The sequence below is a fragment of the Chanos chanos genome, chromosome 6 (assembly GCF_902362185.1).
Source record: "Chanos chanos chromosome 6, fChaCha1.1, whole genome shotgun sequence".
NCBI lineage: Eukaryota > Metazoa > Chordata > Actinopteri > Gonorynchiformes > Chanidae > Chanos > Chanos chanos.
In genome coordinates, this window is record NC_044500.1 from 40,608,160 (window position 1) to 40,631,836 (window position 23,677).

General features: G+C 38.5%; 1 protein-coding gene across 1 annotated transcript; it reads right to left on the reverse strand.

Moving 5' to 3' along the window:
• Positions 1 to 11,583: 11,583 nt before the first annotated feature.
• Positions 11,584 to 22,686, reverse strand: LOC115813865 (myosin heavy chain, fast skeletal muscle-like). Its single transcript, XM_030776532.1, has 39 exons — positions 22,483 to 22,686; positions 22,256 to 22,399; positions 22,003 to 22,159; positions 21,841 to 21,868; positions 21,481 to 21,595; positions 21,300 to 21,392; positions 21,108 to 21,171; positions 20,901 to 20,999; positions 20,721 to 20,824; positions 20,363 to 20,501; positions 19,958 to 20,076; positions 19,577 to 19,726; positions 19,242 to 19,412; positions 18,841 to 19,147; positions 18,676 to 18,746; positions 18,446 to 18,533; positions 18,132 to 18,249; positions 17,814 to 17,937; positions 17,317 to 17,453; positions 16,971 to 17,226; positions 16,597 to 16,839; positions 16,336 to 16,512; positions 15,989 to 16,134; positions 15,785 to 15,875; positions 15,301 to 15,690; positions 15,083 to 15,209; positions 14,883 to 15,001; positions 14,594 to 14,790; positions 14,328 to 14,511; positions 14,061 to 14,226; positions 13,851 to 13,975; positions 13,390 to 13,698; positions 13,113 to 13,316; positions 12,822 to 12,947; positions 12,383 to 12,553; positions 12,187 to 12,291; positions 11,969 to 12,064; positions 11,741 to 11,872; positions 11,584 to 11,601 (listed from the first exon to the last, which is right to left on the reverse strand). Exons 1-39 carry the CDS (start codon positions 22,684 to 22,686, stop codon positions 11,584 to 11,586), a joined length of 5,814 nt encoding a protein of 1,937 aa, XP_030632392.1.
• Positions 22,687 to 23,677: the final 991 nt, after the last annotated feature.

A 23,677-nucleotide genomic window follows, 5' to 3' on the forward strand; every position in this document is an offset into this window, starting at 1 on the left:
GATGACACAAGACTGCTAAAACAAAATTTAAAAATGTAGATAAGATTTTGTTTTTAACAGATCTTTTGTTACGTTACTTGAAAAGCTATGCAGTATATTGTGAAACAGCATTGTTTTCATAATCTTGTAGTTCCATGTTTTGAGTGGTTCTGACATAGGGTTAACTACGAAGTAAAGAAAATGCCAAAGAATGTTAAAGTTGTATCTTTTCAAGCATGCAGCACTTTTTACCTTGTTGGAATCCCAGGGAATTCAGGGTTGAAAGTGGATAAGGTATGATTCCTAAAAGATTTTTTTTTTTCAGAACTTTGTCAACACTTTAAACAATGCAACTACGTGAAAAGACAATTATCAAGGTATGGTACGGTCACTTTCTAACTGTGTAACACATAGTATCATACACTGTTCTTGGGTACATACATAGTTGCACAAACATTATAATCCAGTTAAACATGTACTGAATAAAAGTTATAATTACAAACTGACTTAAGCAAATTATAAAAAATTCATATTGCTTATCATATACATTGTTTATGCAAACCCAAGTCAATTCACTCACCTTTGACGAGTGCCTATCAATAGAGCGGTGAGTGAAGTACTTCTTATATAGACACATAAATGTGCACTCAGCAGAATCCATTTGCCTTAATGGGTTGGCCGCATTACATTTGACCATGTATTTTTTCCTGCTATCATTCCCATCGCTAGCAATGTTATTTTTATATCTACCATAAAAAGCATTTGAACAGACAATTCTTCACATGCATAGATTTCTCTGCAATTTTTGTCCTTTTTTCATGTTTCAAGTGCTCACAAAAATCTGCCCTGCAACCCCATGGTTCATAGCGGTTTTCAAAAAATTTCACATCATGAACAGATAGTTAGCCTTGATGAGAACAATCTGCACTACTTTTCAGTCAGCACATTCTCTCTCTCTCTCTCTCTCTCTCTCTCTCTATATATATATATATATATAAAATAAAAAATTTAATTATCCATTACATGAATGTTTGTCATTATTTTTCAGCCATAGGACATTTTAATGTAATGAAATTGCCAGTCTCATGTTTCTCAGTTGAGATCAGTGAATCATTTTATATTTAATGATATGTAGCAATGAAGTGTAGCTTAGTTTAGCTGTGGAGAAGCGCAAATGTCACTGGTTTACTATTACAAGGGCGCTGCAAGATTTACATTGTTGAAAAGATGAACATTGGGGAGCGTCAGCTGTCTTTCCTTCAGCTTACACAGAGGATACCTACGCACAATCTGAACAGACTGTTGTATTGCAGTAAAGCATTAACTAAAGAAACTTCATATGAAATATGACATTAGTGGACAAATTATCGATGAACATCTTATTGTTTTATGTAACAAAATGTGGTAAGAATGTCAGTTGAAATCTTAGAGAAAACTTGTGCATTTGATCGCTTTTAGTGATTACGTCTGTCCGGGTGAAACTGATCACTATAAGCGGACGATCATTGTAACCGATTTTTATTTATTTTTCTTTATTCCTCATACAGATTACCATCTAATTGACATTTATATATTTACTACATGAATATAAAGTAATTAAACGGACAGCGTCGCTACGGAATTTTATGGACTCGTTCAAAATACAGTACCTGCGTAGGCCTACAGCTCAAACGCTTCTCAAATTAAAGTAGTCTACTGTATAAATTAAATTACATAACAGTGTGTAATTCAACTGCACTATAATACAGTACAATACAGTATATAAAATATAGCGTATTGTAGTTCAAATTGTAGTTAGGTTGTAGTATTGTGCGGTTTAAAAATACAGTAACGTCAGTAGTGCAAATACAGGCTAAGCCACGGCTTGCCCCGGGTTTCAGTGTATTTCTCAATTTTTAACAGAATTGAATATAAACCGTAGGCTGGTAGCAGAGCTTGAAATCAAACTTATCCGTAAAATATTCTAAGGAACACCAAGTTTCGCTGCTGCTTCTCGTTGGCTCGTTTTTAGCAGTCTGCCATAAGCTTCGATGACTCTCTGTGACTGGGGGAAAATGACTCTTTTTCCCGTCATGACTTCTGTGCACGCGTAGTGACTGGGATCTTTTTACTGACTCGGATCTTTGAATCTCGTTCAGTAAAATGAACGAATCTTTTTTCAAGTCATTCGTTCATTTCGTTCATTGGAACTAGTCTGGCGCTGTAGCTGTCATCTGAGTGATGACAGAAAGACGGTTCTCAACACTGTTTACACCTTGCATTAAGATCCGATTTTGGTGATCCGATCACAAGTGGACAGCTCTAAGTACGTCCGTTTACACCTGGCTTTAGAATCCGAGTCTTGAATGACCGCTTGAAATCGTATCTCACTTCCCCGCGCTATATGCAAATAAACACGCAAATCATTTCCAACACCTTACCCCTTTCATTGAATTTCACTTTTGCTTTTTTCTTTTTAAATTAGATATAGTGCTTATAACATGTGAGATGTCAGACGAATTCGGTGATCATTGGTTGCAGTTTTGGGACATTAAGGCACGTTAAGCTGTTTCCTTATAATGGGCGTCAGTGGAGAGGAAAACACTTAACACTTAACGCATCCAACACATTGGATGCATTTACACCTGTACTTTTGTGTTGTCCACTTGTGATCGGATCACCAAAATCGGATCTTTGTGCAAGGTGTAAACAGGGCCTAGGAGCAACATGATCCATATAAGCGGTTGATCACTATAACCGTGATCACTGTAAGCGGTTTCCACTGGAATTAGTTAATTACATTATTATCATTACGAGGCCTAGAGTAAAGGATCCCTACACTCTAGCACTCAGTGGTCCATTTTGCTGATCATAGTGAGTCGTGCTGAAACAGTATTGCTGTACAACATAGGCCTGAGGGCATCACTCATCCCTGTTTTTTCTAAAATGCCAAAATGCTTAAAAATATTCTCTTTAAATGACTGTCTAACTAACACAATACTACATAGTGCTCATTTGTTTGTGTAATTTTCACATGGCAACGAATGTCAGCAGCAATTACAGAAAACAAGAAGTGTAAATTCAGCTTTATAGACATTTCACCCATGACAGTGCATCTAGTAATGTTGCCCTGTTAAGAGTTACCTATGGATTACTTAAAAAAAATTGAACTCTTTTACCTAAGTTTCCTTTTTCCCTCAAATTCTGGAACTTTCATCTAAATGTTCATCTGGCCATAGATGACAAACAATGACACTTTGTGTCCTTGACAATATCACTTCATACTGACATGATCACACACACCATACTGAGATTTTTTTTTTAAACTTTCCTAAAAGTGATTGTCCGATCTCCATATTATAGATACTGTCATGTTCTCTGGCACAAGCTGTATCAACTTTGGTAAATAATTTCACTATTGCAACTTATCACAGAGCAGTGAATATCAAAAGCAACGATATGAAGTGTGAAGTGAGTGTAATTCATTGACACAACCTGTATGTCATTCTGCATGAATTTCACACTTTTATGTCGTAGTCACTGTTTGATCTTTAGGTCTCACACCCTTCCTTTGTGGACACTTTTAGGCAGCTTGGTTACCACTAAGCCTCAAAGTATCATGAAGCCTGGCACCCTGCTTGCCTTACTAGATTTCATGGTATTATGAATAACTTTAATTCACTGTCTTAGACCTCTTATGGTGGTTTTCTTTACTGCTCAGGGTCTGTGTGTTATCTTTTGACTATTCCTCTTATACAGTTTTGGCAGCCATGATGCTCAGGATCATTGTGTATAGCACAGACTAGATATGTGAACACGTACTATTTAAGTAAAATAGAGATGATAACATTTGATGAACATTTTTAGGATATTTTTAAGTATCTGAGATATACTAGCACATCTGGCAGCACCTCAGCATGTAATACACCCTATTCTCGAAAAACAGAGCTAATAGGTAGATTTGTGACCTGTTTCTTTCCCACTGTGAAGGATTGTGGTGAGACTGTTATGTTAATTGCATGCATTTTGGTTTAGGTCTAAACAAAATACATGGTTTACGTCCACTAAACCCCTTTAGAGGGGAACGTACTTGCTGATAAAAATAAAATCAATTTGAATGGTCACTTACATATTAGGACACAGCGTTACAATCGTGATGAAAGTGATCTGTTTCAGTGATCTATTCTGGTGATATGCTCCAATCCACAAGCCATGCCTTTGCTGTCTGATGTTATCGTGTACTATTTGATATAAGATTTTGGACTTTCTCCTGAGGTTGCTTTTTCCATGACCATCCATAAAACACTAAATGGTCACCTGTGGTAGAATATTGTCTTTCAGCAGAGTTGCTGACATTTGTTAAGTCTGTGCCAGAGCAAACCGAAGCTGTTCTTGGAAATCACAGTGCCTCAGAGACATTTTAAAACAGTTCAGTTCGGTGTTTCCTTTTTTTTCTTTTTTTTTGCTCTTACCTGAGTATTATACTCAGAAAACAAGTTTCTATATCTCACAGCAAAATGCAACTGGTCCTTACAGTAGTCCAATAATGCTGAAACCATGTAAAATACTTTTAAATAGTGTACATTTCCGTATTTTTTGCAGCTTCTCTCAGATGTTCAATTAGCCTGAAAAAATTTGAAAAACGCCCCCCCCCTCCCCCTCCCCTCAAAAAAAAAAAAAAAAACACTTTAAAGCATTTAACTGTCATCCAGATCTGACCCTATATCTGTGAAAAGTCAGCACCCCTTTGAATGCTTTCCATGCTGGCTTAAATTACAAGCAAAGTGTCTATATTTATTTTGTTGGCTAGGACTTAATTCTGTGGTGTAGATTCCAATATTGAATGCTTTAGCCGTGACCTAAAGCATAATTTTTGACTGAGATTATTTTCAGTCATGTGGAACAGTCATCAAGTGATCATGGTATGGATGTTTAAAGCAAGATTTATCTCCCTGAGTCTGAAAGTTATGCTGAATGTGAAAGATGATGAGACACTGGCAAGCAAAGATATGGCAGTAAAAAGTTCAGAACTGAACATCTGTGATTAAATAGACTTATGAACTTTAATGAAGCGCAGTTACATGATACGCCGCCCAGTAAATGGTGATGCGGTCTTATTTGGGTAAATATAAATATAGTTACTTGAGCTCTACCCAAAGAACATTGCATAGGACTGTTTTTTTTCCTCTTTTTCTTTTTTTTTTTTTTTAGCGGTGACCATCTCTGTGCTTATAATGTCACTTTGATTTGCTGATAGACAAGAATGGATGGTGAACTTAGCTGCTCAGTACACTACAGTCAGTGAACATTTTCTGATCCATCCTGGCTCAACGAGAAAAGCCCCCCTGCCAAAAAGGTATTTTTTTTTCAATTTTTATTTTGCTCTGAGCGGGCTTTAATAATCACCTAAATGGCTCCTGGTCTAACTTAGATTGTATTTATTTATTTATGCATGAAGATGTTGTAGATATTGCAATTTGATGAAGATATTGCACTGATTGATGACACATTGAAGCTGATTTTCAGCATAAGGCTTATCATTTTTTGCTCATCATCAAATTTTAGTGACATTTTAAGCAATTCAGAATCATTTGGCGGTTGTGATGACCTTGTTTGTTGTACATCTTCAAATCATAAGAGTCAAACAATTTTAACTTTTTTGATGCTTTGCAGCTTTATCATCTGGGTAATTAATAGCATTAATACTTCATTGGTCATTGGATATTGAAACTGTTGACTGCATTGTAAAATCGATTTTCACACTGTGTATAATTTACCTTTGTGATGCCCTCGGTTTCACATTTAACCAATAGAAAGCAAAGGACAGAGAGAGCAGTTGCATGTAAAAAAAAAAATCCTCTGATGGTTTTTAGTTTTGGATTCAAAGTATTAGGTATACCATCTGAATGTACAATTTGATGCTGTCTTGTATATACATTTGAAAATATCTATGTTTCACTCAGTTTTAAACCAGGAGTTGCCTTAGATCATTGTTATTGTATTTTATGATGCAGTCTGCAGGAATTCTGTGCTTTATTTGCAGTGCCAGCAAGTTGCTGCAATAGATTATCTGCTCCATTACCTTACCGACTTAGCTTCACCTTAATGTGACCTGGAGTGAATTGGCAATTACAGTGGTTTGGTATTGTAGTGCTTTGATTTTACCGGATGGTCTGTTAACTATATTTGTTTATATGCATGTTATACCTACTGTACATACAACTGGCTGTAAGGGCTGGGACTACTTTAGTTGGTCACCTGAGGGCGACATAGTTTTTGTGCTTTTGCTTAGTCATTTGTCTTGCTTTATGCTTCGCACCTCTGTTCATTTGCAGTGGTTTGTTTTCTTCTATACAAGTTTTGCCCTTAGTTCTGTTCTTTGCCTAGTTTGAGTCGAGTATATGGTTTTTTAATGAAAAATTGGGTGTATTATTTTCAAGAGGCAAATATACTCTGTTGCAACTGAAATTGCACAGCTATTTGTGAACATCTACTAGATGCCTACAGCTGTTTTATTGTGTGTTTCTGCAAACAGTGTAATGCATTTTTTACATGACTCTGGTGTTCTACATAAGTGATTCTCTTTGGAAATAATCACTCATAGTTATAAATTAAAGTAATTAGCTATCATATTGAGAATAAATGCTGTCGTCAAAGACATGCTTAAAAAAAATATAAAAATGCATTAAAAATATTGCATAAAATATGCAGTTCTGGTTCTGGGAAACTTTCCATTTGTGGGGTTATATTTAACAGGCTGTGAGTTAAATGCATCTTTGGCTTGGAATGACAAAGAGTAATTATCTGCTTTTAAAACTATACTGATTGCTGTTTAATTTTTCATTTATTTTTGTCATGTGATTTTTGTCATTATTTCCTACCTTGTCTTTTATTGATTTGCAAGGAAGCTAGACAGTTTTCATTTAAATTTACAGGATCAATACATTTGTTGGTTGACATTTAATTACCACACAAATTAGGCCTATGATATGTTACAGTAGAAGGTGTTTTAACCATCACCAGCTTGTCAACATGTCAACAGCAGGCTGTGCATCAACCTTAAACTTTTTTTTCCTGATAGCTAGAGAGTCATATGATGTTTTAGCTCTTTGAGAAACCCAGTGTGGACCCATTTTCCTAACAACAATTTCAAGCACAACCCTGGTCACACATCTACGTGCTGTTCTTTTTCTGCTTCTCATTCTGTGAACAGAATGTGGCCAAATTTACCATAACAGTGTTACAACTGACCCTACTCTACAGAGGTTCTACTTATACCTGATTTATAACCACCATAAGTTATCAAAACAATGTTGTCATTAAAAAGGTGAAGAACACATTTAGACTCCTTGACATACAAACAATTTTGTTAAAAGCACTGCTTTTAAAGAAATTTGATGTGATTCCAAAACATTCTGGAATAGTTTTCTTACTCAAGAAATCATTTCTAGTGATTTTGCATGGTAAAGGGTTATTGCTGCTTTCACTTATCGGTCAAGTGGCAACAGTGTGTTCACAGTAACAATGTTTGCTCCATTTGAAGAGTCCATCTTAATTTAGTTGCACGACAGTGCAATGACATTAAAGGCTATATGGGCCTACCACTGCTGTATTATACACCATGCAACACAAGTTTTTGTGGTTATCAACATATAGCCTAAATATTACATATAGGCTAACTGATAGAAAGTTACAGCGAGGAAAGGGGGCAGGCTTCTGTACCCAGTCCCACTCAGACCACTGACTTATCAGCATTTGAAAGGCCAAGCCATCAGCTAACGACTGTAGTCACGCAGATGCCTGAAAACCTCCATCTAACAGCTGTATTTGGACATTTGCGGGAGTTTGCAGGTCCGCATAACAAAGTTCTGCGGGCATCCGAATACCTCCAGCAAACAGCAGGTTTGGCGGAAGTTTACTTTGTCCAGATATTTTCAGATACACCACTTTTCACGTAGAGAACACAGTGAAGCTATTTTAACTTAATTATGGGGTATATTAAGTCTTTCCTCTGGATCCTAATGTTCCACTGTTGAAACATCATAGATCCAGAGGAAACTTGTATGAATTGGTGGTTTGGATTTTGAGCACATATGCAGACCAGGTTGGGATGCACACCTCTTGCAAGACTGGTTGGTTTTCTGGTGATTGTTGCACCTATTAACATGAAACGCCAAACTTATGGACTACTTACTGATTCCATGCTCCTAAGATCTGGTGCCAGCAGTGTTTGCTAGTTTGTTAATTGGACCGGCAGCCTGACAGAGTTTGCTCTTCGTCATCTTGTGTCTTTCACTTTTCTGTATCTGTTTTTTTCTGGATTTCTAAGTAGTTCTTTCTAGTTTTGGAAAGTAATGAAGCTTCGCACATTCTTTTTTGTTCCTGCAGACAGGAGTTGCAGAGATAGTGATAAGAAACGAGGGGGAGCCGCTATTTATGTGAGTAACTGTCACAAGGCTGGACCAGGTGGGCTTCGAACCCGGGTTGCTAGGGCAGAAGACAAACAACCAGTGAACGCTCCACCCGGGACTAGGCTGAACCCAGTTGCAGAGTCAGACACTGGAGTGTAGGTTAGATCTCAAAAAGATTAATGAAATACAAAATCTCACAAGACCAAAGAGAGATAGCTCAATCCAAAAAGGGGAAAAGAACATGAGATCAATAGGGGAAAAAACATAGGCAAAATGCTTCTTCAAAAAGCGAGCAAAACTTGTCCAAAAAGTGAAAAACAGGTTCAATCCAAAAAGGCAAACAAAAACATTTCTTCAGACAGAAAAAACATTACACAGTCCAACAAAAAAAACCAAGAACTCAGATGTCTTACGTGAAACAGAACTCTAGAACGCAGGGAAAATGGCTCAAAGACTAAGCAACGGGTGAACAAAAGACCATGGTTTAAATAGACAGACAAGACAAGACACAGGTGATACACATACATCAATAATGAACAGGGAAACTGAACATGTGACAGGGACAAAACAGAAAGACTGAGGACCCCTATGGCCAAAAAAGGAATTACAACCACAGTCATGACAGGAACAGATGGTGCAACCCAGGTCACATCACAGTGAAAGAATGTGTGTGCAGCCCGGACATTGAACTGTTAGCAGCGAGTCTCCGTCTATATTATTTGCCCAGAGGGTTTTCCCAGGCCATTGTTATTGTCATTTACATTCCTCTCGCGGCTAATGTGGTGGGGATTTTAACTATATCACTTTGACAACAACCTTGCCCACTTTTAAGCAGTTTGTGGACTGCAAAATGAGGGAAAATAAAACACTGGACCTACTGTATGCTAATGCTAAGGAAGCATACAGCTCCATAACTCTTCCTCCCCTGGGCAGATCAGATCACAACCTGGTCTATCTTAAGCCCCTCTATAAACCTGCAGCCCAGCAGCAGCAACCAGTCATCACTAGAACTGTCCGGAGGTGGTCACAGGAAGCAGAGGGGACCCTCCAGAGCTGCTTTTAGGTGACAGAAAGAGATGCTCTCTGTACAGTGGAAGGACATATATGGACTTACAGACTACGTAACACACTGCGTGAAAAGTGGTGTATCTGGAAACATCCGGACAGAGTATGTAAATTTGTGCCCGGACAGCGTGGTCCTCACCAAGACTGTGCACTGTGTCCCGAACAATAAACCCTGGGTTACTAAGGACAACAAGGCATCACTGAACAGGAAGAAGGCAGCCTTCAGGAGTGGAGACAAGGAGGAGGTGAAGAAGGTGCAGATGGAACTGAGGGAAAAGATGACAGAGAGTATGGAGTGTTACAGGAGGAAGCTTGAGAGGAAACTCCAGCAAAAGAACATCAGGGAGTTGTGGAGTGACATGAGAACCATCACTGGCCATGGAAAAAAGACTGACCAGGGGATGGAAGGAGACTTGGATGAAGCCAATGAGTTAATTAAAACTGTATTTTTACAGGTTTCATGTGACTTCTGCCCACCTCAAACCCAACCCGCTTCTCCAGTGAGTTTACATTGAAGATGCCTGTGAGATTCTTCATTAAAGATGATAGTAAGACATGCTTTAGTGAGTTTCTTACACAATTCACTGGTAAGTCTCTGCCTTACAGTACGTTAGAAAACATTTTGTCTTTAATGTTTTGCTAGCGTTAATATGTGTGCCATCATTTGTTGATGTGTGATGCTTGATTACAGTTTTTATTCTGGCACACTGAGGACGAATAGCTACTTGAATAAACATAAGAGGCATTGTACTTTTGAATATTATATGAGTCTGCATCCAGAAATCAAATCACGATTTTGAACGCTAAGCTCATCCGATTTGCATATTAGTTTTATTTTAGTGTGTGCGTGTTACCAAGACGTAAATCTATGCAGATGAACTACGTTGCTGTGGCCATCTATTTCAATCATTTAAATATTTAGGCTTCGTTTTGGAGAAGCTTATCTAAATCATCCTCTCTTTAACATGTCTATTGTTAGTTTGATTTTATTCAATAATAGATTACATTGTTAAGTTTATAAATTGTCTGTTATGTGAAGGTGAATATACCAGCAGCTTACTTAACAGATTTTTGGAAAAATTACATATGTAAATAATTCTTTTTCCCTTATAAATATTTTTAGAATTATTTTTGTTAAGAATTTCCTTATAATCATTTGTAAAGATTGTTTATTAAAAAACACTATGACATGGTCCATAATTACTGATATCTCTCATGATTCAATATGCTTTTCCTTTTACTTTCAGATGCCATTTCCTTGACAAAGATGTAAGTATGTCACCACCTGATTTTTCATTAGCACTGGAAGCAGCACTTTTCATTAGCAGTGGAGTTGCTGGCTTGACTTTACTTGTTACTAATTTTGAGAAGTGGAGTCCATTTTTGCCACTAAAAAAATTTTGCCACTAAAGATCTAAACTGCGATCTATATTTATTGCCAGTTGAATGCATGTAACTTTATAGTGATTTAGAATGACAAAAAGGTAGACTATAACTTTATAGAAAGTGATTATTTTTGTGAGAATGAAAAGGATGTCATAGGATGGAGAAGTTATATAAACTGTATTTTTCAACAACTCATTGCTTTGACAGAAAGTTGTCAATTCGTGGAAATAACCTCTTTACTGGTAGGTTTTATTTTGGACTTCTGGTAAATGTTGAGACATTAATATATTTTAGCTTTCCATCTTGTCTCTAGCTGAGAGTACAGTTTCTTTATTTCACATGTAAATTTGGGCAAATGAAATAACAAGTGATTGTTACTCAAAAATTTATATGCACCTGCAACAGGGCAAACTAATTTACCATTTTCATCTAAATGCTGAACATAATCCTGTGATTGTGAGAAGAACATGTACTTAAAGTTGGTAAAATAATATTTTGAAACTAACAAATATTTAAATATTTTAACATGAAATCCACAGTGACTTTGTGTTGTGCTGTGTTTGACATATCTGGATTTAAATGAATGTGTATGATGAATTCTAGGCAATTGTAAGGTGCCATTTTTGTTCAGATTTTGGGATTCATTATGATGGAACAACACAGAATTCATTGAATAAAATGAATATTTTATTAAAAGCTTATATCATGACATTTCACAAGTCACTCATATTGTATGTGTGCTTGTTGTTGTGTATCACCAACTTCATTCTTCATCTTTGCTCTAGAGATAAAGTGAAACAGAACACAAGACAATTTTCTGTCAGTCACATTATATTCTGTAGACAGTAAAGTTATAAAACATTATCAAAGATAGTAATCTATTACACAAGGCATGTCAGTGTTAAGTTATCCCAGCATACCTTTCCAGCATCACGGCTCTTGGCTCTCAGTTTGTTGACCTGAGACTCAGCGATGTCAGCACGCTCTTGAGCTTCCTCCAGCTCATGCTGAACTTTCCTGTACCTGGACAGGTGAGTGTTGGCCTGTTCCTCCTGTAGGAAAATCAGACATTTTGCTTGTAAAAAGGTAGGACAATTATTCAGTATGCTTTTTTTCTACATTGGAAATAATTGTCATATTGCACTTACAGCTTCCTCAGCCTGCCTCTTGTAAGCCTTCACTTTCAGCTGCAGTTTATCAACCAGATCCTGCAGTCTGGTAATATTTTTCTTGTCTTCCTCAGTCTGTGAAGTATTGAAAAAATATCATTTAAAAACACAGACTCACAATTCTGATTTTACACTTTGTTTCACTCTGAGTAGGTGCCATTTGGGATTTTGTAATTGACGTAATATTAATGAGATACCTGGTAGGTGAGTTCCTTCACCCTTCTCTCGTATTTGCGGACACCTTTAACAGCATCAACTCCACGCCTCTGTTCAGCTTCAACTTCAGTTTCCAGCTCACGCACCTTCAACAGACAGAGTGATGACATTCTCAATCACAGGACATGTACCTACACCTAGATAGATCATATTTGAGGTTTAAACAGTGCCTCATACCCTGGACTCGAGCTTCTGAAGCTGTTTCTTTCCACCCTTCATGGCCAGGCTCTCAGCCTCATCCAGACGGTGCTGCAGGTCTTTGACTGTGGCCTCCAGGTTCTTCTTCATTCTGTCCAGGTGAGCACTGGTGTCCTGCTCCTTCTTCAGCTCCTCTGCCATCATGGCAGCCTGCATTTTTGAAGTGACAGGTGAAAAAAAGCCCTCAGTGTATCTGTGTATCTAGTGATATTATTTATGAATTCAGAATACATTCAACATGGTTAAATACATACAAATATTAATACAGAGCCCACTAAATATATGAAATATTACTTATTCATAATTTAATGTATAAATTATTATCTTGTGATGTAATTTGTGTGATAAAAAAAAATGAAAGTTTTGCAATTTTGAAGAGCCCAAATAATCAAGAGGGAGGTTTTACGGTTTTACTGACATCAGTAATAGCTTTCTTGGCTTTCTCCTCTGCATTTCTCGCTTCCTGGATGGTGTCGTCCACCTCACTTTGAATCTGGACGAGGTCAGCCTCAAGCTTCTTCTTGGTATTCATAAGGCTGGTGTTCTAGACAAATATATTAATGTGATTAATAAGTTTTGCTGCAGTTCTCAAAAAATCAGTCAAATTTTCCTCTAATGTTGCATGCTTTATACAATATTAAGATTAAAAAAAAAATTGTATTTTAAACATTTTACATTTCATTTTTCAGCATGAGACACTGTGATATACCTGGGAGTGCAACAATCCTACACGCTCACTAATGTCAACCAGTTCCTGTTCAGCCACTTTGCGGCCTCTCTCAGTTTGTTCAAGAGCAGCCCTAAGCTCCTCAATCTCTGCTTGCATCAGAACATTGCGGCGCTCCACCATGGCAACCTGCTCCTTCATGTCTTCTTGTCCCCTGAGGGCGTCATCAAGGTGAAGTTGGGCATCCTACAGTCAGAGCAAGTTAGCATTGGAAATTCTGAAACAGTGTCTTTCCTAAATGATTTTACAGATTATATACCTTGAGCTGTCCTTGGACATTCCTCAGCTGTTTCTGGGCCTCAGCGGCCTGGCGATTGGCATGGCTCAACTGAATCTCCATCTCATTCAGGTCACCCTCCATTTTCTTCTTAACTCTCAGGGCATCGTTTCTGCTCCTGACCTCTGAGTCTAATGTGGTCTGCATGGATTCAATCACCCTCTGGCTGTTCCTCTTGATCTGTTCAATTTCCTCATCTTTCTCAGCAAGTTTCCTGTCAATCTCACCCTTCACTTGGTTGAGTTCAAGCTGGACACGAAGAATCTTGGACTCCTCATGCTCAAGTGTGCCCTGAGGAAAAAGAATTACATCGAACTCAGATATGAAGTGATATTCTGTCATCCTCAGTGTAGTGATAATGTAGTGAATGATACATCTCACATTTCCAAAAGCCAGTTTGCTTCAATACCAGAACAGATAAGGAGTCGTTGTCACAATATTACCTCAGCTTCCTCAAGGGCAGTTTGAATTTCTGATTTCTCGGTCTCCACTGTCTTCTTTGCCTTTTCCAATTCATGAATAGTCTTTCCAGTCTCACCAATCTGCTCAGTCAGGTCGGAGATCTCCTCTGTAAGAATGATAGTTATTGATGAATGTATACATATTTTTAGTGCAAAAAATTGCTCGTGAATAATGAATTCTGAATAGCATACGCTGCAAGTTCTTGTTCTCCCTCTTCAGGGTCTCCAAGTGATCAAGAGCTTCTTCATATGAGTTCTTCATCTTAAAGAGCTCAGTGCTGAGAGAGCGAGCCTCTTTCTGGGCACCCTCCAGCTCTGCCTGGCCTTCCTCATACTTCTGCTTCCATTCTGCCAGAACCTGTTGTGATCAGCCCATCCCATCAATAATACTGCCAACTACTTGAAGCATTTTTTAAACCATAAAAAATGTCTTGGCGGACTATGTTTTCCTCTTTTCACCTTGTCGAAGTTCCTCTGCTTCTTGTCAAGGTTGGCAGCCAGTGCATTGGCCCTCTCCACATCAATCATCAGGTCCTCCACTTCACCCTGCAGTCTCTGTTTGGTTTTCTCCAGGGAAGCGCACTTGGCGTTAACAGCCTCAATGGATTCCTCAGCATCCTGCAGACGCTGAGCAAGCTTTTTTCTGGAGAGAAGAAAATATTGTTTAAAAATCTTATGTGAATACCAGCCAATGAATTTCAGTTTGAAAGCTTTCTGTCATTTACTTTGCCTCCTCGAGCTCCTCAGTACGCTGGATGGCATCAGTCTCATATTTTGTCCTCCACTGAGCCACCTCACTGTTTGCCTTGGACATTCCACGCTGCAACTCAGCTTTGGCCTCCTGCTCCTCCTCAAACTGCTCTCTGAGTAGGTCACAGTCATGGCGTGCCGATTGAACTGCATGAGCCAGGGCATTTTTGGCCTTAAAAAGAAGAAATTCATTAATTACATAACGTGTTGATTGTGAGATTATTTTGGGATTCATAAAACCTTATCTAGTAGTATTGTATTTACCTTGACTTCCTCTTCAATTTGTCTCTTCAGCTCCTCAATCTGCTGTGTGTAAGCTTGCTTGCCTCTGGTCAGCTGGGAAACAAGAGCCTCTTTCTCCTCCAGCTGGCGACTAAATTCACCTTATTGGCCACAAACAGTAGATGTTAGATTGTAATTAAGTTTAAAACTGGAATTGTATCTTAGTAGCTGTAAACACTCACCATTCTCTGTCTGTAGTCTCGCTCTTTGTGCAGATATGTCATTGAGTTGGCGAACATACTCATCACTCTTGCTCTTTAGCTCGCTAAGTTGGTCCTCAAGGGTACGGCACATCTTCTCTAAATTTGCCTAATAAAGAAAAGCATAAAAATAATAAGCTGTACATTTCTTGTTTCCAGTGTGAAGGTCTGTGGTTTTATTTTGAAATCTGTACAAATACCTTTGATTTGGCAACAGCCTCCATGTTGCTAGTCAGGTCATCTATCTCCATCTTGTATTCACTTTTCTCCTTCTCCAGCTTCTGCTTGACACGCTGGAGGTTGTCAATCTGCTCTCCAAGTTCTGCCACGCTGTCTGCCTGCTTTTTACGAAGAGCAGCAGCAGTGGCTTCGTGCTGCAGGGTGGACTCTTCAAGATCACGTCGCAGTTTCTGGAACTCGGCCTCGCGCTTCTTGTTCATCTCAATCTGAGCAGCAGTGGCACCGCCAGCTTCTTCAAGCCTCTCACTGATCTCCTCAAGTTCCCTGGAGAGATCAGCTCTCTGCTTCTCAACCTTAGCCCGAGCAGCACGCTCAGCCTCAATCTCTTCTTCCAGCTCCTCAATACGAGCCTGTGGTGGACAGAAGTTCAGTTTCTCATTTCCCATCTACAATTCAATCTGCACAGCAAGTGTTTCTTTTGAAATGATTGGATCCAAACTTCACCTGGAGTTCCTTGATTTTCTTCTGAAGCTGAGCACCTAGAGACTGTTCATCCTCAATCTTGCTCAGTAGTTGACTTATCTCAAAGTCCTTCCTGTTTGTTTAAGGGAATTTACATATTAGCTCATTCTGATGATTGATACATGATCAATATGATGATTATATACACATACTTTACAGTTTGTCTTCAATGTGACTAATACTTACTTCTTGATCTTCTCTTCTGACTGTTGCTTGTCATTCTCCAGGTCCATTATGGACTCCTGTGCCAATTTCAGATCACCCTCAAGCTTCCTCTTGGCTCTCTCAAGGTCCATGCGGAGCTTCTTCTCTTGCTCCAGAGAGCCTTCAAGCTGTTTCAGTGGATAATTGCTTTGAGTGTTCAGGCAAACGACTGAACACTTATGGTGGCAATTGTTTTCGACACAGCACTTTACCTTAAAGCTTGTTAGCCTCATATAAATGAACCTCCATCAAATTCTGTGTCTGTTATTGTTAAATCAGTATCATTAACAGATGCATTAGTGTATATGGATTTGAGGGAGGGAACTCACATCATCCACTTGTTGTTCAAGTTTGGTCTTTGATTTAGTCAGAGTATTGACTTTGTCCTCCTCTGCCTGAAGATCATCAAGAGTCTGCTGGTGTGCCTCTTGGAGGGCTTTCTTCTCTTTGGTTAACTTAGCAATGCTCTCATCCTGAGAGGCCATTTCCTCAGTCAAGTTTTTCACCTGTAAGAAAGTGTTTTCTTAGTCATTTGCACCTTTTAAAACTTCTACATTTTTAAAGTGTAATCGTTTTCATGTAATGCTTACCTTGTTCTCTGTGGCATGTTTCTCCTTCTCCACTTTAGCCAAGGTAAGCTCCAGGTCATCAATATCTTTCTTCAGCTCAGAACACTCATCCTCCAGTTTCCTCTTCTTAGCAGTTAATTCTGCATTGATTTCCTCCTCATCCTCCAGTCTCTCTGTAGTCTCTTTGAGTTTTGCCTCCAGTTGAATTTTAGCTTTGATGAGCCCCTCACATCTCTCCTCAGCATCAGAAAGATTCTCGACTTCCTGAATGGAAACAGGATATAAATTCACAAATCTAAACTTGATAGCAATCCCTTCATATTAAGTGAGAGCTTATATTGGGTCTTTAACAGACCGCAGATCATTTTCGTTCAAAATTTTCTTTGATTACGCACAGCTGCCACTTGTAACTGCAAATCATTTTTCTCTTGCAGAAGTGACACCATCTTCTCTTCAAGCTCCTTCTTCTTGGCTAGTGCTTTTTCCAGATCCACCTTCATCTTGTCGTAGTTCTCCTTCATTGCTGCCATTTCCTTCTCAGTCTCAGCACTCTTCAGAAGAGGCTTGATCTTAAAGTACAGCTTCATCCATGGCCAATGTTTCACATTCATGAATGAGCGGATGTTGTATTGGATAGAGTAAATGGACTCTCTGGGAAGATTGACACCAAAGTCAACTTAAGATAACTAGATTAAACTATATGTTATATTTCATACATATTTGAATGGTCAACTAGTTTACCTCCTCTCCATCATTTTGACAAACTCTCTTCTCATGAGGAATCCACGACAGACAGCTTGAGTCATGGTAACCAGCGCAGCCAATTTTTCATCTCTCATCTCCTCTAAAGTACCCAGCAGACCAGCTTTGAAGAACACCTGTTTTTAGACAGAGACAGTATGATCACATGGATAGACTAAGCTCTCACTCATATGAGTGGAATTTAAAAGATATTTGAGTGTGTCATTGAAGCTATATACATCTTTTCAAATGTTGAGTATTTTCTACTCTGAGGTTACTTTTGCTGCTCAGGGTTCAGCAATAGCACTAGGCACGATGAATTGAAGCTTTTTATTTTCGTTTACCTATATATGGGGCTGACACGAGAATGTCTACCACACAGATCTCTGATGTGTGAAATGTCCCAGTACAGTATAACAGAGCACAATGCACTATAAATACCTTACAGAGTAAATGTCTTGTCTTTTACTTATCATGAGTTGATTGACCATCTTTACCTTTGTGTGTCCAAACTTGTACTGAGTGTGATCAACATCAATGGAGCCCAAGAGTTTCTCTGAGGCTTTCTTGTTGTCAATGAATTGTCCCTCGGGGATGACACTGGCATTCAAGACTTTGTATCTAAATTGCCAAGTAAAGGATACCGTTGTCATCTGTACTCAACAGTTATATGCCGCACTTAGCATCTTTCACCTGAATTTTTTTTTTCTCCAGGAATGAAGCCCACTGATTAAGCTAATATGCCCAAAGAGTATTATGTATTTTATGCCATAAAAACATGATCAGATTTTGGTGCATGCAGAATGGAAAATTACCTCTGCTTGAAGTCACCATAGAGGATTCTGCTGGGGAATCCTTTTCTGCAGATTCTGATACCCTCCAGTACACCATTACACCTCAGCTGGTGGATAACCAAGAAGTTCTCCATAAGTCCTGGAGAAGTGAGGCACATTCTTTTAAATAGTGTGTGAATATTTCCTGTTATGATTTCTACAGAGTTTTATGAAGCGTTTAAGAAACCATGGTAAGTAAAGTCATTCAGGTGGTTCATTCAATTAAATATTTCAACTGATTTATATTTTATCATTTTCTATCTGTTCATTTTTTTTTAAATATGATCAATACCCACCTGGAGTCTTGGACTCATTGGGAATCAGGCAGCGCACAAAGTGAGGATGAGTGCTCCTCAGATTGGTCATCAACTTGCCCAAATTCTCCTGATAAATCATAGAATATGATTTGCTGATTATTTCTGCCTGCAGTTTCTTGTTTGTTTGTTTGTTTGTAACATGATCAATTTCTTTGCTTAAGACCTTTGATTTTTGACCAAATGTGAGTAAGTGAAGTAAATATTCTCACCCTGAAGAGTGCAGACACTGTCTGGAAAGAGCCACCCTTCTTCTTGCCAGCTTTCTTGCCACCACCTCCCTCTATTGGCAAATAATTCCTTGTTATTTATTCAGTTATTAAGAATCTTTGAAACAATAACAAACATAACAAAGGGGTTAATAGTTTTTAGCTTACCCTCAGCACCGGCATGAGATGCATACAGGAAAGCCAGGAGTTTCATTCCAGATTTCTGATACAGCTGTACTACGGAGTCATTCAACGGGTCCTTGTTCTTGTCCAGCCAGCCGATGATATTGTAGTCAACAGTGCCGGCATAGTGAACCAGAGAAAAGTGGGCCTCTGCCTTTCCCTTGGCAGGTTTTGGCTTCTGGAAACATGCAGCTTTGCCAAGATGCTGGTCGTACAGCTTGTTTTTGAAGGTTGTGTCTGAGGCCTTGGGGAACATACACTCCTCTTCAAGGATGGAGAAGATGCCCATTGGCTGTTGAAAGCACAAATAATTATGTGTTATGTGTTTGATGCAGAGATGTGGATGCTAAATGTAAATGGACATGGTGTCTTGTCATTCTGCTAACCTTCTCAATAAGCTCAATGCAGGCTGCCAAGTCCATACCAAAGTCAATGAACTCCCAGTCGATGCCTTCTTTTTTATACTCCTCTTGCTCCAGCACAAACATGTGATGGTTGAAGAACTGTTGCAGTTTCTCATTGGTGAAGTTGATACACAGCTGCTCCAAGCTGTTGAACTAACGTTTCACAAGAAGCAGGGTCAGATCTGTTTTTTTTTTTATCTTATTATTATACCAAGGGAAAGATCTTTGCGCATGTGTACATATCATGCCTATTATTATTTTTTTTATCCTAAAGCTTTGCATTTGGAAAACATCATATGCCTGTATTCAATGCTCACATCAAAGATCTCAAATCCAGCAATGTCCAGCACACCAATGAAGAACTGTCTTGGCTGTTTTGTGTCCAACATCTCGTTGATACGGATGACCATCCACAAGAACATCTTCTCATAAACAGACTTGCAGAGGGCCATAACAGAATTGTGCACCTGTTTTGCAGTTACAGTAAAAACGTATTGTTTACTTTTTTCATTAACCTTTGGAGCATCTGCATTGTTCACCTAAGTGAATTAAAATGAAGCATGCAAATATTCAGTATCTTTGGCTGCATAATAATTATAAAATTATATGCTTTTTCCCTCTAAGAGTAAACATTATTGACAGATAAAGTGGTCTCTTCCTTGTCAAAGCATAAATTTGTACAGTAGGCAACAGGGTACCTGTGGTACAGTCTGTCCCTTGGTCACAAATTCATTTCCGACTTTCACTCTGGGGTAGCACAGAGCTTTGAGCATATCAGCTGAGTTCAGGCCCATGAGGTAGGCGATTTTGTCAGCCACTGATGTTAAAAGAATGGTGATGCAGCAAATTAATAATACGTCGATATAGTTAACAGTACATCACAGCTGAACTTCCAGACACTATTTAAATATGAAAAATGGGATCATGAATACAAAATACAAAAAGATTTGTCAGTTTTTCTGTGAGTTTGGTATATCTTGGCTTTAACATAAAACCCCATAAAGAAATCTGTTAGTCCATTCTATCTCATTTAGACATTAGGAATACCCACCAAACTCCATTATACATCTCATGTTTTATTTAATTCACATTCTGGCACTTACCTTCAGTGCCATCAGGCTCAGCCTGCTCCTCTCTCTGCTTCTGTTTAAACTTCATGTTCCCATGATGCATCACAGCACCAGTCAGCTTGTAGATGCCCTGCTTTTCATCAGCATTGAAGCCCAAGATATCGATGGCTGTCTGTAATTTGAATTTTAATGAATCTATGAATTGGAATTCTGGACAACATTGTTAAGTCTTGACACCGTATGTCACATCAGTGTATATCTGTGGGCAATAAACGCCTGTGTCATTGTAACTCTGGCAGTCAAATTTTGCATGAGTATGATCCCTGTTAAGTAATTTAGTGACAGATCTTTAAAGATATTTTGCATTAAAAAGAGAAATGTATTCACTTACATCCGTAGCAATGAACTCTTCCACATCATTGATACTCTTCACTGTGATTTCACCTTGACTGATCATAGGGAAATCATATGGATTGGTTGTGATCAGGAGTCCCTCTGCAAAAAGAAATGATTTTTAACTTGGCTGTCAGTCAAACATAAGTAATAAGTCTGATTCTTGAACATGTCATACCAATCAGCTCAGGCTTGTGGCCAGTCATAAGCTGGTAGAAGATGTGATAGCTCCTCTCAGCAGACAACTGGAAAGTTACTCTTGACTTCTCAAGCAGATCTGAAGGTTTGATATAAGAGTGTTTCATTGTAAGCATTTCTATAATGCGCTATTTGTTAGATGTAGTTTTGTTAGTTTTCAGATTGTGGAATCACAGGAGATACTTACATGTTTCAATATCAGCTGAAGCCAACTTTCCAGTGGAACCAAAATGGATTCTAATGAATTTACCCTGTGAAGTTTATGGAGGAATATCACTTAGACATACCATTGTTGCTTAAAAAAAAAAAAACACTGGCCTGTCAAATACCATTGCTTCAAGAAGCTAGGCAGTACAAATGGACTCAAGTGAGAACTTACAAAACGGGAGGAGTTGTCATTCCTCACAGTCTTGGCATTACCATAAGCCTCCAGCAGAGGGTTAGCTGCAATGATTTGATCCTCCAGTGACCCCTACAGAGACAGAGTCAACCCATATTAATAAAATAGTTTGAAGGAGGTGATAGATATTGTAGCTGAATATGTGCAGAATATCACTGACCTGTAATTTCCCAGCACTAGCCTCGGCCTTCTTCTGTTGTCCAGATACTGCAATTGTTGCAAAGTACTGGATGACACGTTTGGTGTTCACAGTCTTTCCTGCACCAGATTCTCCACTGGGGGGCCACACAGAGATATCAGTTTGTTACAAATGTTTTCCTTGATTTGGAAATCTAAGTATCTTAATCACAAAGCATTCACCTTTACTGATGAATGTATCTGTCAATCTTTCATAACAATCTAAGTTATTCTCTTTTATGCTCTGCTCCTTCTTCAGTAGAGTTTTGAGCTAGAAAAATCCTTCCTGCAATGGAATGTATTGCATTATAAAGTCTTTTGCCAATATTTCATGAATACTTACGTAATCAGGACTGACTGATTTTCACGGTCTGAAAAATATGGAAAAATATGGAAAAAATATGGAACAAGTACCAGGTATCTGTGATTCATTATTCTCAAGTTATAGTGTTATCTTAAGTACCATTTACTATAGCCATCAGTTAACACTTTTTTATGTTCTTACCAGTGAGCATGAACTGATAGGCATTGTCAGAGATGGAGAAGATGTGGGGTGGGGCCTCAATCCTCTTTTTGCCTCTGTATGCAGACACGACAACAGCGTCGTACACTGGGAGCCACTTGTAAGGATTCACAGTGACACAGAAGAGCCCAGAATAGGTCTGGAAAATCGAGAATCTTTTAGTAGATCAGCGACACTAAGCAAAAGAAAAGATTTTCCTCTGTGAATTGCTGATGAACAAAGTAGCTGTGCTCACGTAGATCATCCAAGCTGCATAACGCTCTTTGAGGTTATACAGCACAGCTGGTTCATTGAGATGGGTCATCATGGCCATGTCTTCAATCTTATCAAACTTTGGAGGATTCATAGGGTGGATGTCGTCCTCCTTTACTGTGACAGTCTGAGAGAAAAAATAAAGAGATTGGTGTCAGGGTGAGCACAAGTTGACCCCTTAATGCCAGTGTTTGCTGGAACTTTACTCACTTTTCCACAGAGAGTTTTGACAGTGGCTTTGCCACCCTCTCTACTTTGAAGAGTACCCTTCAGGTACATCTCATCAGCATCAGCCACAAAGTACGCTGTTTTGGCATCAAAGGGTGCGTTCTGAGCCTCAATCCTCTCCTTTTCTGGCTTCCGGAGGTAAACGGCCGCCGGGCCAAATGCCTCCATTTCTGCATCAGTGCTCATGTTGGCTCTTTCCTGTAAGATTCAAAGATGAAGATGAAGAAAGGACATTTTAAATAAGAGAACAAGATATAAGAATAAGAATATAACCTTCTGGATAAAGACTGAACCTAAAAATTTACAGTAACATTCCTACACTCAGGTGCATGGTTCTGATGCTTGTTCTTTACTGTGGCTCTCCTGCTTCACTTTCATGTTTAACATTGGATTTAGAAGATGTCTAGTGTCTTAAATATTCATTTGTTAGGAGTCAATGACTGAAAGCCTTGTTTTGCTTTCTATTTATTAATTTTGGCAGACATAGACAGAGATACATATTAGTGTCCTGTCTATTGGAAAATGTTGCCTTTTTGGTGAAATTCCTTTAGCAAATGCTTTTTCATGCCTCTAGACTCATGACTCATTCTTAAGAACTGAACAGATTTGCATATAAGGATAAATTTGGATGAAAAAAATTGACCATGCAATTTGAAGAACTTAATACACGCAGATAAATACTGTACCTTCTACCACACCCAGAGAGGAGAAAGGCAGCTGACTGATTAGAAAACTGAAATAGAAGTGAAGTAGTATCAATTGATTTTTTTTCTAATGCAAATACAGCAGGTGCTGTTATGTTGTAAAGAGAATTAACAAAGATAAGCAAATATTTTTATTTCTTTTTAAAGTATTTTATCAGGCATAAACTCCAAGGAACCCCCTCACCTTTATAGCGTGCCTATCAGTTCTTGGAGGAATCAGAGACTGGCTCTTATATAGAGACCTTCATGTTCACTCAGCAGATCTGTCCAGCTTAATTTGGTAATGTATATTAGCTTGACTTGGTCACATAATTAGTCCTAAAATAGCATTGGTATTCTGATGGTAGCAAAAATAACAATGCTGGAAATGGAGTAACAAGCATAATGCATTTTTCCTTAAAGTAATCTGTTATTGCTGCTCCACACTAAAATAACTCTCAAAGGTTTTGAATTTGATTTGGTTAAGAACATCT

Coding starts and splice junctions, on each gene's coding strand:
- LOC115813865 (XM_030776532.1), bottom strand. CDS start 22,686: ATGAGCACTGATGCAGAAATGGAGGCATTTGGCCCGGCGGCCGTTTAC. Junction 16,513..16,596: donor AACATGCCACAGAGAACAAG/GTAAGCATTACA, acceptor ACTTTCTTACAG/GTGAAAAACTTGACTGAGGA. Junction 12,554..12,821: donor CCAAGAAAGCTATTACTGAT/GTCAGTAAAACC, acceptor TCAAAAATGCAG/GCTGCCATGATGGCAGAGGA.